The sequence below is a fragment of the Vombatus ursinus genome, unplaced genomic scaffold, assembly GCF_900497805.2.
Source record: "Vombatus ursinus unplaced genomic scaffold, bare-nosed wombat genome assembly UNPS02014812.1, whole genome shotgun sequence".
Lineage (NCBI taxonomy): Eukaryota > Metazoa > Chordata > Mammalia > Diprotodontia > Vombatidae > Vombatus > Vombatus ursinus.
The window spans coordinates 90,351,612-90,370,554 of record NW_020954590.1 but is presented as its reverse complement, the minus strand read 5'-3'; the positions used below and the strand labels follow the sequence as shown (position 1 = coordinate 90,370,554).

Here is an 18,943-nt window from a genome sequence, read left to right as displayed (position 1 = left end):
TTTTAATGTGAAACAATTTATTAGACTCCTGTAGTAGTAGTTGAGAAAATATATGACAAGAAATTACTATGAATTTAATAACAATTTAAATGAATTAGTATTTTATTAATAACAGCACATATATAGTTAAAATAACAGGCATTTGAAAAACTATTCATTCTAAATATGTTTGCTTATTTACTATACCAAGCTGAGCTATCTATTTTGTTGGAATGGAATCAAGATCAAAATGAAGATCCTTGGTGAACATATGGATTCATGGACCCCTTGCAGTTACACCAAGACATCAAAAGGGTCCATGGCTCACATGTTAAAAACTATTTGTCTAATCCAATTCCCTTATATTACACATGAAGAAACTGAGATGTGAAGTCACACAGCTATTTAAGAGACAACTTTGTATTAGAACTCAGGTTTATTAACTCCCAGTACAATGTCACCATGCCACAGAAGGCTGCATGTCATATTGGATGGAAAGCTGGCCTTAAGAGTCGCAAAGACCTGGGTTGACATCCTTTTGACAAATTTTGACAGATACTGGATGTTACCTTATACAAATCCCATAATCTCACTTGTGTTCCAGGGTGGAGGGGTCAAATATGTAGCCTACAGGCCACATGTGCCCCAAAACACTTCCGCGTACAGTCTGAACCAGATTAAAATATAACTGGAAAGTATTTAACAAAGTAAATAAAAAGGACAAGAAACATTGGTAATATTAATATGTGATTTTCTAAGTCAAGATATGGCCTACAGGGATTTTTATGCATGGCTTAGTGGACACCATTTGTATTTGATTTTAACACTACTGATCTAGGGCAACTCTTTTAAGTTATATAGAAGGTGCATTGACAGAGGGAATTTTCTATGCTAGAAAATTCAAGGAGCGAGTGCTGATCCTTAATATTAATAATGGATTAAATCATTCTCTCATAAGGAGATGATCTAAGAAGTCAGAATGAGGCAATCTTTAGCCAAATATGGTAAAATTAATATTTCATTAACAGAATTCAGTTGAGACTAGGACCACAAACAATAACTAATTCTAATGGAGTCAAGTTATTGTTCTCCTTCCCTACCCTATGAAAGAAATGTCAATTCACAGGGCATTATAGAAACTAATTTGTCAACTGTGAAAATTAGTGGAAGTAGGCTTTTTAAAAATGAGCTTATTACTTGGATGATAATCTCTCTATTTATATGTATTTATATGGGTTAATGCATCAACTTGATCCTCACAATAAGTTGTTATTGTTTATCCTTTGCTCTCAAAGAGAACCAAATGACATCAGGAAGGTGATATTTTGACTTGCAAGTGAATTGGATTTAAGCGAGGCAGGGCTTGTGCAAAGTCATCAGCCTCACTCTCTCCTCCGGGGTCATCAGAGTCCAACGGCTAGATATAAGTCAGGATGCAGGGGAAGATGCTGGCCTTTTTAAGCTATGGTCTTTCCCAGGTCTCAGTTTATCTGAGGCAACACCCATTCAGTGATTAAAAGCTAGGTAAGAATTGAGTCAAAAGGTCACCTAGTTTGCCTTCACAAAACAATCAATCTGGGAAGGGAAGCCCCTAAGAGGTTCTGGCCAGAACAGAGTCACCCAGCTAGTAAGTGTCTGAAGCTGGATTTTCCTCAGAGTAAGTGACACAAGTTTATAGTCTCTTTTCCCAAGCAAAAACATTTCCAAAAGGTTTTTAACTCATTACAATTGTCCCAGCAGCACTCTCACTATGTACACTGAATTTCCTCACCTCCCATCCCATTTCTTTATGGGTCTTCAGGCACATAAGGGACCAATTATTATACATGCCTATACTCATATAACCTATGGGGCATAAATGAAGAAAATGAAACAAAAGACAGAAAGCAAAATTCTTAAAACCATAGAGTATGCTTTTAACCTTAACGTTATAAAAATTTACATTGGCAAAAATTACTAGGTTCTCCAAAAATAAAAGAAGTGAGGATAATGTCTTTGTTTCTACTATAGTTTTCCTGTGACTTAAAGATATGATAGTTTAAAAATTGAAAACTCAAAGATTATGAGTACAAAGTACATTGCAGCTTTCAAAGGCATAAATTACAATTTTATGCTACACTGTAAAATTGACATCGGTTGCCTAGAAAGTGAAGAAATGTCGCAGTGGGCCAAACTAAATTGCCTTTTAAAACACTTTTTACCTACTTTTATGTTATTATTTTTTCCCCTCTGAACTCAGGTTTTCTTGTTATTGAATCTATCAATTCAGTGAACCAAGAATGCTTTTCCAAATGTGTAAAAAATGCCTTTGTCCTTTCACCTTCAAAATAAAAATAGAGTAGAGCAATACAGGTGACTGAGAAAAAAGGATACTATGATGTTACTGCTTCCTCATGCTGTACCAGTAGTACAGTTCATCTCTACCTAACACAGTCCTCATCATCTAAGCCACTATATTTGTGGCATACACACACACACACACACACACACACACGTATATATATATATACATGTGTATATATATACACATACACACACATACATATGCAAATAAATCAAAGAGTTAAATCTCTAGCCTGGCCTCTCACCTAAGTTCTACCTTTAGTGGAGAAATCTTAGGTTTTCTTTGGTTCATAAATGAGTGACATGTTAAGATCCAGTCAAATAGAGTGTTTTTATTTGACCAAGGAGCATAGGGAGTTGCTCAAAAATTCAATTAATTCCCTTCTATCAGTTAACATTTATTGCATGACTAAATATGTGTCAGGCACCAAGAATATAGAGACAAAAATGTTAATAGTTCCTGCCCTCAAGAAGTTTACTGTAAATTCATTCTAAATCGCTGAAAATATGAATTCCTACAAGATGCTCAGGTTATAACCCAACAGCCAACCAAGGAACATGATCTTACCCATACTTTATTCTTTCCCATCCTATCCATGTTCTTCTTCAAATTATGGTGCCACAAAAAAAAAAAATATCCAGTAGGATTCTACTTCATGAATTCCTATTAAGTGCCTGTTAAATTCTAATTATTCATGATATGTAAGTTAAACATGAGTGACTGAAGATCACAGATCACAAAAAAGATTAAATAATGGACATAAAATTTAAAAAAAATCCATATTTTCATTAGTGGGTTTTTCCCCTAAATCAGGCTTCTGTAAATGTATTTATTGGATGATAAGGATGTTACATGATTAGTTAACTAAAAATAGATAGTGTTTTAAAATTTTAATTAATTCTATTAGCTATATCATAAGTGATTCTTAAAACTGGTGAGATCTTATTGACTCTGACCTTCAATTATTTGTGATGAAAGTTAAGTGAGGTTGTCTAAAACTTTTACATCCCAAGTCATGGTATGTTCCCAAACAAAACTGTCTTTTTTTCAAGTTTATTCTTTAAAGGAAGATCACAATTTCTTTTATAGTGTTAAATTAAATAGTTTGATCATAGAAGTGCTGTGGAAATTAGCCATAAAAGTCAACTTGGCCAAATAATGAAGTGCAAGTAGTTGTAAGTTAAATCAAATAATCTTCTTGTTTTGGGTTTCCATGTAAATGCAGATGTAATAACTGTCTCTTAAGATATTCCATAAAATGAAGCTTATTCAACAAGCATTAGCTTTATTTTTTTCAAAGGCCTCTAGATTTCTTTCCCCTAGATTGTTTCATGCTACTTAATATCATTTTCTCTCCCTTTCATTTTCTCACAAGTCCCTTAAGTTACTCAGGGAGTAACTTCATAAACTTCTATTGGCTGGATGCTAAAATTACAAGTTTCTGGGATTCCTATTTTCTCTTTTCTTCCTCTCCAGAGTGACTTTTGTCCCCTAATCCTACTCCATTGGTACATGTTACTCTGTAAAAAGTTAACCTGTAAAAAATAAAAAGGTTTGGATTTGACAGGGGTACTGGAAGTATCTTTACTAAAATTACACATTTTTTCCCTTTGCTTTTCATCCTGACCTTCAACAAATCTTCTGATATTCTGTGCAAGATTCCGGACACTGCTGGGAAGATTCCAAGGGTCTTGCTTGATGTGAAGCCGAAGCCTTTTTGGACAGCTTAGCTTAGGTTCCATTTCCTGTTGAAACTCTAAACAAAGACAGAAAATATTTCTTGAGTTTTAACCTTCTCAAAGACAGACTGTAATCCTACAGACTTCTGAGTTATTCCTTTAATCTCTACAACTACCTCCAACACAGTTTTATCAGTTGTTTCTGATGCCATTTTATAGAAGATACCAACTATAAAAAGTCATATTATAACAACAGAACCTAGTCTTACTTTTATGAAAGTACTGAAGGTTAGATAGAAAAGTTCTTTTTGATCACATACACCTTTAATTCCATTTTACATTGGAAAGTTTTGTAACAGGTTAAGAAAACTTGCATTTTTTCAAAGAATCAAACGTGAATGAATCATGAAACTGAGGCAACAAAAATTTTTAAAAAATAAAAACTTAGAACATCCTAGAATTGGAAATCGATTATTCCTTATTTTCACATACACGTCTTCTATCTGTCCCCAACTGTTAGTAGTTATATTAAAATGTTACCTTGTAATCCTCGACCTGGTGTGAAGTACTTGGTCTGTTCAAAGACTCTCACTACAGCAGGCCCTTTAAGAAGATTGATAATTGAATCCACCTGTCAATATTAGAGCATTTCTGAGTACTATGAAATCCCAAAAGCAATTCTGTGTTTGCATTTCACTATACTCCCTAAAGCAAAAATTACTAGAAAAAAAAAACATAATTGTTCACTATTCTGGAGAATTCATATGAATTCCAGAGACGCATCTGAGAATAAAAGCATACAAAACAAACTTTGAAGTTAAGAACATTTTTTATGCTTTTTCTTCCTATATTTGAACATATACCTAATAGAAAGGCAATATATCCTGGTAGATAGAGTGATGACTTAGGAATGAGGAAGACCTGGCATCATTTTGCTTTTGACACTGACTTTCTGCTCTCCAAGGTCATCAGATGCAGAAGACTTATTTCATTGTTACTTTCCTCAGTGGAGAGCGCCTTATAATAATGAAATCAAAGATGTGTGTGCATGTGTATGTTTGCATACATGCATGCTCACACCCTATATACATAAAGGACTAAATTCTCCATCATTGAACAGGAGCTAGTAGTTGTTTTTCTGTCACAGAATCAGAGGAGAGGATGTGGCAAGTTAGAAGGTGCAGATATGCAGTTATAATCATTTTACCAGCCAATCATCTTCCATTCCTGCAGCAATGGTGTAGCAACTGAGGGGTACATCATAAACATAGTGCTTGGAGTTCAATTTTTATCAACATAAATATGGATGATGCTTCCCATGTTTTCTGCATCCTTCAGTTTTAATATCTCTATCTCAAGAAGCAGCTAGGTATCACAGTAGAGAGAGGGCTGGGCCTGGAATTGGGAAGACCTGAGTTTAAATTCAGCCTTAGGCATTAGCTGTATGAGCCTACTCAAGTCCTTTAATGTCTATTTGACTCAATTTTCTCAACTGTAAAATCATAACAGTAGCACTTACTTCCTAGTGTGGTTGTGAGAAACAAATGACATAATATTTATAAAGTGCTTAGCATAGTGCCTGGTACATAATAGGGCCTTCCCTCCCTTTGTTCTTTCCTTCCTTCCTTCCTTCCTTTTTTGCTTCCTCTCAATGCCCTAGGCAACTCTCTATAAGTTAAAAGAGAGGGATGGATTGGTAGGGTCAGTTTTCTCATTGTAGGGAGCTCTTTAAAAGAAAACAGTTCAGTCACCAATCCAGTCCCTATCCTTGTCTCTCATTCCAGTAACAAGATATACTGTATAGTTGAATACTGAGTGGGACTGTGAAAGAATGGCTAGTGATAATCCACCAGATCTTAAAACAATAACAACAAAACTTGAGCCATTTTTGGTGGTGGTTGTCACCATCAAAGTGAAGCAGTTATAAGAGCACAAGGCTGGCCTTGCATTTTTTGAAGTTAGGAGAGTCATAAAAATTCTAAACCAAAGCATTTCCCTAAGGATGCTGAACAACCCACCAGGAAATAGAATAACATTTCAATAAAGAAAGATTTCCTCTTTCAAAGCAGTATTTAAACTGTGCTTATTGAAAAGCTTATGAAAAGCTTCAGCCACTCTTACCTGACTAAAGAGATGTTCTAAACAGCCATGCAACTTGTCCTGTTTATCATGAGAAATTCGAATGTTCAAGGGAAGCTCATCACCTGTAGATTACAAACAGCACCACAATGACAAAAACATCTGATTTATGAATATTAAAAGCTAGTCATTTTAATAGGAAAAATAAATATCAGCTGTCTTTATAAATCTTAAAAATGCACTGAATCATCTTTTCTCAAAAAATCTGGAATCAAAATAATTACTAGAACATTAAAGTTTGGTTCAGTCAAGGAACATTAGGAGAGGCCATAGAAGCAGTCTGGTGTATTATATAGAAGTGCCAAACGCAATGAGCCAGAGTGCAGCATGCTGCCTGCACCACATTAAAATGTAATTGGGAAATATTTAACAAGATAAACAAAAATAGAATAGAACACAGATGATATTAATAGATGGTTTTCCAAGTCAATAGGCAACCCACAGGTATCCTGATGTTTAATGGCCCTGCTTTCTATTTGAGCTTGATACCACTGTTGTGGTAGATAAAGGGCTGGACTTAGCATCAAAAAGACATGAGTTCAAATCTCATCTTAGCTACTTCTCACTTTTATGACCTTAAAGAAGCAAGTTAGCATCTCTGAGCCTCAGTTTCCTCATCTGTAAAATTAGAATGATAACAATAATACCTATCTCACAGGTTTGTTGAAGATCAAATGAGATAATGTTATGTAAGGAACTTGGCAAATCTTAGCACTCTCTCTATGTGTGAGCTATTATTACACTGCAGTGCCATATTGTAATACTTCCTTCAAAGAGAATTTGTTTGATTTTGGTTTAGCATTGTCATTTTAAAAAATCTGTTCTGAGTTTAGCAAAATTTTTTTATCCTTGACATATAAAAGATAAAAGATTTGCATAAATGATTGTTCCCTTTTTACTTTCACTCATACTTCTGGACTTTTACTGTGATCTCAGAATGTATTCTCTAGCTATTTACAATTTGTGAGCATCTGAGTTCCCTGTTTGCCTACAATTCCTCATAGTTACATCAGGAAGGCCATAATGGGGATATGGTTAAAACTAATCAGCCTGTGTCAGATCTTATTAATCCACTCCCTCCATCGTGGGTCAGAAAAATTGGCTTTGTTGTATTGAAAGACTCCCAAAACACAAAGCACATTAAACTGGAGTGAAATAACACGCTCTTGCTGCCTAGTATGACAGATAAAAGGATGAAATGAATAAAAACCAAACAATCTCTTAATAATATCTCTAGCAAGACAAAATAAACTGTAGATAGTTTCCCTGAACTCACCTGAGTCCATTTCATCACTGTGAAAGTAGGAACTGCACTGGCTACTGCATATGCTAGTGAAAGACGCAATGGAATTTCTATTGCTGTTACAGTCACTGCAAAGAAGAAACAGCAAAGATCATTTGCAAGGTGAACTTCAACAAATTCTTCTCCTCTGGACTCTTCCTATGTCACTCCCACCTCAGTTAATTGTAAGCCATTTTACTATAGACAGTTTATTATAGACAATAATGACATATGGAATCTTGTTCTCTGAAAGGGCTCTATAATTCAAATTCCCTTATGCCATGTAGCTCCAATTGGAGATAGTGAAAACTATAAAGTAACCATAACATTTAGGAGATAATCTCTTATTAAAACAGTGCAATCAAGCCAAACTTGAAATTTCTCGTTTACCAACTTTAGAGTTAATTTCTATAGTATTCTGCTCTGGTAGGGTAAATGCTAGGACCGAGAATATGGTGATTTGCCATTGACTTAAAAACAAACAAACAATTGAACCCTGCTTCTCAACTCTTTTAACGGCTTATAGATCAATGTGTCTGTTCCACATCTTGCTGTGTAATAAAGGCATGGTAGGAATTTTTAAAATTTCCATTTAGTACAGGCAATAAATATTAAGACTCTGTTGATCTGAATCATTCATAGATATGCAGATATAGATATGGCTATAGATAAACATATATAGATATATACATACATACATGTATACACACATATTAGGGCAATTATAATTCCTATTCTTGCTGTGCCTAGAGCTTATATGAAAATAATTTCATATATGAGCTATCCAGTAGAGAAAGTCCATTTAATCTAACAAAGAATTAAAAAACAGAGAATTACTGATGACATCTGTTTTTATTAGGGGATGTGAGAACATCATCCTGGTGCTCACTCAGAGCACATTTGTATTGTAAACTTTTATCTTCTGCATTATTTTGGGGGGGATTCTTCAACACTGTTCTTTAAAAAAATGCCAGTTAGCCTCTAATAAGGTCAGTTAAATAATCAAATCACTTATCTATGACTACAGGCAGGAAGATTCTAGGTTTGAATCTTGGCCCTCACACTAGCTACATATCCATAGAAAACTCACTTAACCGCCCTACATATCAGGCAACTTGTTAACATTTATTTACTAAGTTAAAGACAGGTTGTGCAATGTAATGAATCTTGATCTTTACCTGTAATATTAACACTATATATGTAAATTATCCTGCTTATTTATAGACCAACCCCTCCCACAAACTTGATGAGCTAGAAAAGAAAAACAAAACTGCTTTTACAAAAGTGAGTAAGATAACTATAGCAAAGGAATGATTTTGGAATGTGAATTTTGTCAACTGGTTTCTTTTCTAAATGTCCAAATTCCTCAGACCTCTATTTTCTTTTGCACTGTAAGGACTTGTCAACCTCAAATTATTATTTGGAAAAACTGCTGAAAGCACAGTATCATATCTGGATGTTTTTGGTTGGTTCATACAAAGTGAAAGAATTAATGAATTACCTGTAGGAATCCCTATTGCTGATAGTGTCATGCCCTGAATCTTCTTGTTCATCTCCTGCTACATTAAAACAGACTTTTTTTCCATTCCTTTCTCCCTTCTCATTGTCACTGTCAGTTGGTATTAAAGACTCAGATGTTTTACGTTCCAATTTGGGAGAATATGTTATTGAAGACAGAAGGCTGCAATATGATAAAAAGCCAAACAGAATAAATGTAATTTTTCAACACTGTCTGCTAAAGATGATAACTCTGTTATTTATTGAACATGACAAATATATACACATTTCCGTGGCTCTATCCTCTTGTTTTCATCAACCGAATAAATCAGAAAATAAAAATATGCTGCATGCAATTTACAGTCTTGAAAAATAACAATAGTTATGATGTGAGGTAAAATTCCCTGATATGTAAAAGAATGAGTGCAAGCATTAAGGTTAAAGAATATATGATAATAAAGCTAGAGCAAGAAGGGATTTCTTTCTTCTAGAATGCACTAGCAGTCTACACACTACAATTACGGATATGAACACACAAAGATGAACTAGAACTAAAAAATAATTAGCTCTGGTCCTTAAACATGAAAATGCTCCACAGGTAAAATATACTTGGAGTTGGAATAGAGATCACAAAGGTCCAATCTCAATAGTTTCAACTTTCTTATATCCTGGCCTAAAAATCCCTCAAGATTTTCAACTCCAGTGAAATCTATCTCTATTCCAGCCATTCAAAAACATGACCACATCACATATTTTGCCATTTTCTCAATATTTCTACCCAGGTTTTAGGTCTTTTCCCTTTCCTAATATAATCACCTGTCCTTCACCTCTTTCACCTACTCTTCTGGTTTTCCATCCTCATTATGAGCTCTAAGCCCTCAAATCCTCCATATTTCCCCAATTTATCAATCGTGCTCATATTTCTTTTCTCTTCCTATAAAGTGTAGGCCCACTGGTCAGCCCCTCAATTATAGGTTCATTCCTCTAGAATTTTTTGCCCTCTTGGCCTTCAAGTCAATGACCAACTACCACAGAGCAGCAAACCCAACTGTTAGCTCCATTCTCTTGACTGGCTTATAAGTCTCTTGAATTCATCAATCAACAAGAATTTAGTAAGTATCTACTATGTATTAGGCAGTAGTCATACACAGACAAAAGTGAAATTGTCTGTGCTGTAAAGAACGCTATATTCCATGTATGTATAAATAAACTCATGTAAAATATTAATGAAATAAATGCAAGCGAAATATTCTTTGAAGAGAAGCATTAGAAGCTAAGATCAAAAAGGGCTTCACAGAGGTGTCATTTGAGCAAAATTTTGAAAGAAAGAAAGGATTATAAGAAGCAGAAGTGATGTCGGAGTACTTTCAAGGCATGAGGGGTAGCTAGTAAAAAGGCATAGAGATGGGAGATGGAGGGTTGTGTACAAGGCATGACAAGAAAGCTAGTTTAGCCAGGCTTAGGAGTGTGCAAAGGGGAACAATGCATACAAATTTTGGAAAAGTAGGCTGGGGCCAGATTGTGAAGGGCTTTAAAAACTAAACATGATGGTTACAGAATGATAAATTTGCAAGTGGGACATTAGAAACCATCAAGTCCAACATCTCATTTTATAGATGAAGAAACTGGAGCTTAAGAAATGAAGTCACTTAAGGGGCAGCTGGGTGGCGCAGTGGATTGAGCATCAGCCCTGGATTCAGGAGGACCTGAGTTCAAATCCAGCCTCAGACACATAACACTCGCTAGCTGTGTGACCCTAGGCAAGTCATTTAACTCCATTGCCTAACCAAAAAGAAAAAGAAGAAGAAATTAAGTCACTTGCCTGGGAGCACAGGGGTAATAAATATCTCAGGAAGGATTTAACCTCAGTTTTCTTGACTCAAAGTCCAGAAGTCTATCCACTATGCCACCTAGATGCCTTATCATAAATATTGGCTATCTTAAGATGCTGAAATGTCCCAAGAAGTGATTTTTTTGCTTTGTCTACATGATAAAAGCAATTCCACCAAAATTTTGTGTTGCTTTTCTATCCCTTTCTCTGCTCCCTCAAAAGAATTTCCCTAAATTGACATAAGAGAAATATGAGAAGAAAGTACATGCAATTATACAAGATACAAATTGACTTTTCAAAGAAACTGTTGAATGCTGAGAAATGGAAAATGGATAATGGTAAACCCAATGACTCTGACTACCATTGTTTCTTAATTAACTGTGGTAAAGTAGTCATTATAATGGAGAGCTAGAATTGAGAAACTATCTTAACCCCAAAACAATTAATTTCCTTGCCAAGAAGAGAAACATGGGATTCAAAGGCAACATCATTCTAAAGTATAAGCTAATTTGCTAAACAATACAGAAAATGGTGGCAGAAGATTACAAGCAGTGTCTCCTCAGAAGAAAATGAACAGCAGGGAAAGATAAAACAAATTCGCAGAAAGCTTGGCTTGAGACCGACACGGGTCAAATCTTCTCAAAGATGTTTCCAAGTAAATCATGGAAGAGAATCCTAAGTAGACAGAAAATTGAACACAATGGATAGCATCATGACAGTGATCTATTCTCATTATCAATAGCAATAGGACCACTATATACCTCACTACCCTATAGTATGGCTATATGAAGATGTTGAAATAGTTCTCAAGAAAATGAAGTTAGGGAAAAGGCCTGAAATAGACCAAATACACCAAATAGATATAGGAGATAGATATCTTGCTGGAGGCAACATAATTTTGAAATCAGTGAGAAATCAATTTTTAGAAAATTACACAAGAGAAAAGGAAGAAAACACTGAGAAATAATCCTGGATAATAATATTACTAAAAATAAAGGTTATCAAGAGTTCATCAGCAATAATTGAACTATCTGCCTACTTTCTCATCTCTATAATCTTTTGTCAGAATGTTATAAATATTTATTAAGGGTATCCTTGATGAATATATGAGAAGGAAATAGTCGAGCTTTCACAAATAATTTTCTACATCCTCCTACATCCTCAGTTACAAAACTGTCTACGAGGTACAAAGAAAAGAAGACTGCCATTTTTATTGTTTGTCAGTTTAAAAAAATGACTTATAGAGTCTAATGCCTTCAACACGGAAAAGACTCAATGGTTTTCCTACAACAAGGTTAAGAACATACAAGACACAACCTCTAAGATCCACCCATCGAGATAACTTTACTAAATGGTCACATGGTCATCCAATGAGGCATAAAATAAGAAGAAATTTGTTACAGTCTTGGAGGATAACCTTCTTATGGAGGATGACCTTTTCAGAGTCCAGATGGAAAAAGAATTCCCTCAGTGATGATGAGGTCTGGTCAATGTTGTTGTTTATAGATTACAACAAGTTGATTGCATCAATCTCCACTATTCCTTAGGGTATCTCCAATTAAATCCACAACTACTCAAAAGAAATTGACCCAATATTTCACACAGAAAATAAAAACACAGATTAAAAACAGTTATTTCCCAGACAATAACATGCATTTGGATTGGCAGCCTATTGAATTGGTCCATCAATATACAAACAATGTACTAAAACTACCTGGAAAAATAGGTGACATCAAAAATTTATTATAAGGAAGAGACTAGTTGGATTATATTAGGGAAACTATACTCAAAGCCAATGAAAATGTATTAAGCAAACACCTACTATGTGCCAGGTACTGTTCTAAGTTCTGGGGAAACAAAGAAAAGTAAAAGGTAATCTTGCCCTTTAGGAGCTTACAGTTCTGAGGGGGTTGGGGGAGAGACAGATATACAAAGAACAAGCTATATACAGGATAAACTGAAGATAACAAAAGAAAGGCACTGGAAATAATAGGTATGGCAAAAGGCTTCCTTCTGAAGGTGAGATTTTAAATGAGACTTGAAGGAAGCCAGGGAAGCATGGAAAAAAATGAGAAGGGAGAGAGTTCCAGGCATGGAAGACAGCAAGCAAAAATATCTGGGGTCAGATAATGGATTATCTAGTTCTAGAATAGCAAGGAAGCCAGTGTCATTGAATCCAAAAGTACACTAGGACAGGTAGCAAGGAGTAAGAAGACTGGAAGAGTAGGAAGGAATCAGGTTATAGAGGGCTTTAAAACATATTTGATCCTGAAGGAGAGAAAGAGCTATTGAAGTTCATTTAGGGAAGGTGGTGACATGATCACACCTGGAAATAAGGAAAATCAATTTCTCTGACAAATAATAGAGAGACAGGAATCTGAGAGACTTGAAGCAGGGAGACCAGTTCACAGGCTATTACAATAGTCTAGGTGAGGTAGTGAAGAGAGCCTGCACCTGGGTAGCGGCAGTGTCAAAGCATAAAAGGTGACATGTGAGAGATGTAAGAAGGTAGAAAATACAAGACTTGGAACAGATTAGATATAGGCGGTAAGAGTAAAGAGTCAAGGATAATACTAAGTGGAAAGGTCATGTGACTTGGGAGATATTAGTACTCTTGATAGTAACTGAGAACTTAGAAAGAGGGGAATATTTAGGAAGGAAAAATAATGAATTCAATGTGTTTAAGAAGTCTAAAGGACATCCAAGTGGAGATGTCCAACAGGAAGATGAAGACATGAGACTGGAGTTGAGCAGAAAGGTTAAGGCCGGATAAATACATTTGAGAATCATCCATCATAGAGATGATAATTAAATACATGGGAGCTTATGAGATCACCAAGTGAAACAGTAGATAGAGGGAGAGAATTAAGAGGGCCAAGGGTAGAGACTTGTGGGATCTTGCAATGAAATGAAAATGGAAAGACAGGTTCATGTCAGATTGTGGGGGGTGGGAGTTCCTTGAATGCCAGGCTGAGAAATTTGAATACTGTTTGACAGAGAGTAAGGAAAGTCATTGAAGAGTTCTGAGAAGTGACATGATGAAATCTATGTATAAGATTAATCTGGCAGCAGTACAAAGTGTGAACTGAAGGGATCAAAAGATGAAGATGGAAAGATCTGTAAGCAGTCTATGGTAACGAGAGAGTTGAGTGGTAATGACAATCTGTACTAGGATGGTAGCAGTGTTAATATAGGGGAAAGAAGATGAACAAGAAATGAGAGATGGGCAGATCGACATTCATACACACACACAAATAATATACATGATTTGGTGGCTTACTGGTAAGAGAAGTGAAAGAGACAGGCATGTTGCACTCTGTGGTACCATGAAAAGAAGGAGTTAAATCAAAAAGAGGAAGAACAGGTTTAGGAGAACAACCAATACGCTCAAATTGGGGCACATCGAATATGAGGTGCATCAAGGTGCACACATCCTGTTTGTATTTGGAAATGGTGATGTGGGGATGAGAAAAGTGTTCAGGGATTATGTGTTACTGATCTAGCAAAAGCAATCACTGAAGCCTTAAGAGTGGGGGAAAAAACAACAACAACAGGCATATCTCAACATGTCCACATCCATTTAAAAGCATCATCTGTTGCAGGGGTCAACCTTTTGTATGTGTGTCATAGATTTCTTTGACATTCTGGGGAAGCCTATGGACTCCATAAAATGTTTATTAATGCATGAAACAAAATGCATAAGCTTACAAAGGAAACAAATCATATAGAAATAAGGATGTGGCTCTTTTTTTTCCCATCCAAATTCATAAACTCTCTGAAATCTATACATAGAAAATCGGTCTGTGGAACCTGTGGTAAGAACCCCTAATTTATTGCCACTGAAAAAAAAGACTGATAGATGAAGTTTTCATATCACCTTTGCAGTCATTTATATCATCTTCTAGTTTTCTTTCATTTTGTTTTGTGAAAGAGCAGGAATAGAAGAGTATCCCCTACTAACTCCATTCAGGAGATAAAGAGAAACTATGGGCATTAGAATAGACCAGGTTATCCTGTTTCCTTTATTTCCTAAAGTGGGACCAGTCCCTTGCATTCTTTGATCTGATTTCACAGTAATTTCTGTTAAATTATTTAGGAAAATACTCATGATAATCTCTAAGCAATTACAAACCAGGTTTGCCATCAAGGGCCTTCCTAATGTCTACTCCTATCTTTGGTGAACTGGAATTTATAGGTAAGAGCCATGTATTCAGCAACCAACTTACCAGGCAAATTCCTAAGTTTTTTTGCCCATTACAATATTCAGTCCATTCCTATTCTCTGTTTTATTCTTCCCTGCCTTACATCAATATTTATCCATTTACTACAATAATGTTTACTACTTACTTTTCCCTTTTCGTTCTTCCCTATCCCTCTGAACAATTTTGGGTTCTGCATCAATTTTTCTCCTCATAGCACTAGAGCTAAAGTTTAAGAAACAGACAGAAATGTGAAGCTGTCTGTTATTGGGATGTACTTTCTTAAAAAGGAAAAGAAAATTCACTTCCTGCAGGACAAGCTTAATCTTGGTCCTAATGACTAGACCCATAACTTCATATTATTTATTCCAAGGAGCAGTTAGACTCTTATGTCCTTAATGGATCTGAAAAATATTTAGAGGGAGGCAGCTAGGGGGCGCAGTGGATACACACCGGTCCTGGAGTCATGGAGTTCAAATCCAGCTTCAGACACATAACACTTACTAGCTCTGTGTGACCCTGGACAATTCACTTAACCCCATTGCTTAGCCCCCCCAAAAATGTTTAGAGGACCAAAAGAAGATATAGTGGAATGCGAGTTCAGTTCTATTTCCAGCTCCCAAAGAAAGGAAAGAAGATTAAAGAAAAAAAAAGAAAGAAGGAAAGAAAGGGAAGGGAAAAAAAAGAGAAGAAAAAAGAAGAGAAAGGAAAAGGGGAGGGGAGGGGAGGGGAGGAGAAGGGAGGGGAGGAGAAGGAAGGGTAGGGGAAGGGAGGGGAGGGGAGGAGAGGGGAGGAGAAGGGAGGGGAAGAAAAACAGTTTCAATCTGAACTGATTCCTTCAGCTCTCTCTATGGAGGATGACAGCATGTTTCAACATGAGCCCTTCAGAATTGTGGTTGGTCAGGTCACTGCTTTGATCAGAATTCCCAAATCTTTCAAAGTTAATTATTTTTACAATATTTTTGTTTTTGTACAAATTGTTCTCCTAAACAAATATTTCCTAGACCCTCCTGTTTGCAGATGACATTTTATCAACTGAATGAAGTCTAAGAATATTACAAAACCTCTTAAGTCAAATTCATAATTACTTATTAGAACCTGACCTAAATAGCAAAAATAGGATGGGGAGAGAAAGTTGATTAAAAAAATAGAGATTATATTTAGACAGACAACTCATAAAGTTGGCCATCAAAATATTTATCTTAGACAGATGTTATGAATGGAAAATTAGTTGGGCACACTACAGCATAGTAAGAAAAGAGCAGGATTGCCTTGGGGAAATTGCACAGTACATTTAATTACCCCCAGGCTTCACATTGAAATGGAAGCTCCTCATTTTTATCAAGAATATTCTTCCAGGAGTGCTACATGACTGCAAGTCACAAAACACCACAATCTCTTAAGAATTAAAGTCAAGTGTTAAACAAAAGGAAATGGAGAGAGGTGGGTGTAAATAGACATCATCAAATAAGAATTGTATAAGAGAAGCAGGATAAAAGAAATCATTTGAGAAATATGGATGGAAAGAAAGTGACACAGTCACATGGTGGGAGACAGTCCTGCTGCCTCAGTGGTACCCTTGCATTGTCAAGAGAAACAGAAAACAACCTAGGACATTGTGAGGAATTCCCATGGAAAATCCACAGTAAGATGTGCAGGATGGGGACTCATGGATTTATTTCAAACTGCAATGTTGAAGGAAGTATCCCCATTGATGAGATTCCAGAACAACGAAAGTATTAGGACATATGTTTCTATTCAACTATGTCTTAAATAAATAATGAAGATCTCAGCACTCTTTAAAGATAGTTTTAGAACAATCTCTACTGTAGTACACTCCTAATATAGATCAGCACAATCCAAATAATAAAACTATATTTATTAAATGAAGTAAAATCTAATGTCATAAAATGTCAACTTTTCTGCCAAAAGGTCACTTTTGAACTGTGTTTTGGAAATAACAAACAATTGTTTAAAAATAGCTTCCCATTCCCACATCAGCTTTGTTCCAAGTTCCTAATTTATTGGTAAATAGAGGAAGTAATAAGTATGACACACCAAATATCATCAACAAAAGTTATTTATAAATACTAGTATTCATTTAAAAAAAATCTCATTTGGGGAAAAAAGATTAAATCCAAACTATTAATAAAACTCCAGACAAAATGATATAGGAAACATTCAATGATAATTTTGAAATTATGATACATCTGTCTTTGAAATCTTGAGCTCTTAATTTGGAAAGATTTCCTTAAAAACCAAAAGTTGCTAACAGAAGCTTGAATAGTTGCATGTGTATTTACAACAGAGGTATACAGCACCAATAGCAACAAAAATAAATTATACATTGTATGTTAATACTTAAATTATAAACCAGAATTTTGAGTCCAAAATAAAATCCACGTGTCAATCATATCACCCTGTTAGAGCACACATGACAGTAGATTGCAACTACAGATGAGAAAGAGAAAGGTAAAGTTTTATAACAAATAGGGACCTATTAGGTGATTAGAATTCCTGAAAATAGTTGTCATCAAATAAAGACATATACGTATACATATATATATATATATATGTGTGTGTATACACATATATGTATGTGTATATACATATATTTGATAATATGTAATAATTAAAAAATAAAGCAACAAAACCATAGGGAGGCAGAACTACTCCATATGGAAAGGTACAAATATTCATTTCAAACAAAAGGGTAAAATAGATTATATCTTAAATGCACGTGCTGATTTGATCTTAGAAAGTAGCATTTGAACCTGTGATTTGAATTAAATTGATATGCTTGTTTTAACCTTCTTATTTATTGGAATAGCTGTGGATTTTGTAAATTATGGTCATTCATCTAACCCATACTTTCTGAGTACTTATCATATTCTCAGCATTGTGCTAGATATAATGTTCTTTTTTTATCTCTTTACTCTTTGAATTTTATAGTTCTAATATGTTTTTGTATATTTTAGCATTAATTTAATACTATAAAGTATAATTATATACACATTTTAAATTATATGTTTATATCCCATTGCAAATATGTTCACAGCATTTTCTTCATAGTCTTCAAGTGTTGAGCTTCTGGAAAGTAGGATCTCTAACATAATTCTCATCATATTTGGTAATAACAGAGATGAACATATGGTAATAATTCCAGTAGTCACATTTTACAAAAAGGGAAAAGTTAAAAGTATAAAGATATTACATAATGTACTTACTCATCTATTTGACAGACACATATTTCCACCTCTTTCAAAGCAGTCTGAAGCTTGCCCAACAATTTCTGATAGATATCTTGTGTTTCTAAGTCCTCCTCTTTTAACAAATACCGGAGGCCATGCCCATCCTGCTGTCCCAGAGACAATCCTGAAGGGGCTGCCATGGTGGTAATGGTATGCTGGATATATACCATAGGATTTAGTTTTCCTGAAAGATGCAGATATTTTCATATGAACCATATATCCATTAACTTTTATATATTTATTTTAATTAATTTTAAAGACCAAGCCATGAATAATGAGGATAATGTCCTTTTTATCCTAACTGGGGCAAAGAGGAAATAGAAGCTCCTGAGGTGACTTCCTTAATGCTTGGGAAACCACAATGAGCACCCTTCCCACTGTCAGAGGAAAAAGATTTCCACTGTTGTCTGGATCAAAACAAAGGAGTGTGACTGCATTCACTACAGCTGCCCCAGCAGCTATAGCACAACCCATCCCTTCAGTTACAGTTTCATTTGAAATAAGAAAGTGGTAAAGTTGGAGACATCATTGTCCTTTTAGGATCATGGGGTCATAATTTAGAACTGGAAGGGATCTTAGAAATCACTGATGGAAACTGATTCCCCCATCCCATTTCACAGATGAGTAAATGGAGGCACAGAGGGGTTGAATGACTCACCCAGGTTTACACAGTATATGTCTGAGAAAAGATTTGAACTCACTGTCATCACTTCAAGTCCAATGCCCTATCCACCACACCATG

General features: G+C 35.3%; 1 protein-coding gene across 1 annotated transcript in view; it reads right to left on the bottom strand.

The window, feature by feature from the left end:
- Positions 1-18,943, bottom strand: part of LOC114054097 (phosphatidylinositol 3,4,5-trisphosphate-dependent Rac exchanger 2 protein) — a 385,890-nt gene that overhangs the window by 128,127 nt on the left and 238,820 nt on the right. The window contains exons 26-31 of the mRNA XM_027877211.1: positions 18,178-18,385; positions 8,925-9,104; positions 7,418-7,512; positions 6,124-6,206; positions 4,543-4,633; positions 3,951-4,079 (exon numbers count right to left, since the gene is read on the bottom strand). Coding sequence (XP_027733012.1) covers positions 3,951-4,079; positions 4,543-4,633; positions 6,124-6,206; positions 7,418-7,512; positions 8,925-9,104; positions 18,178-18,385 — 786 coding nt within the window. The remainder of the gene's footprint in view (positions 1-3,950; positions 4,080-4,542; positions 4,634-6,123; positions 6,207-7,417; positions 7,513-8,924; positions 9,105-18,177; positions 18,386-18,943) is intronic.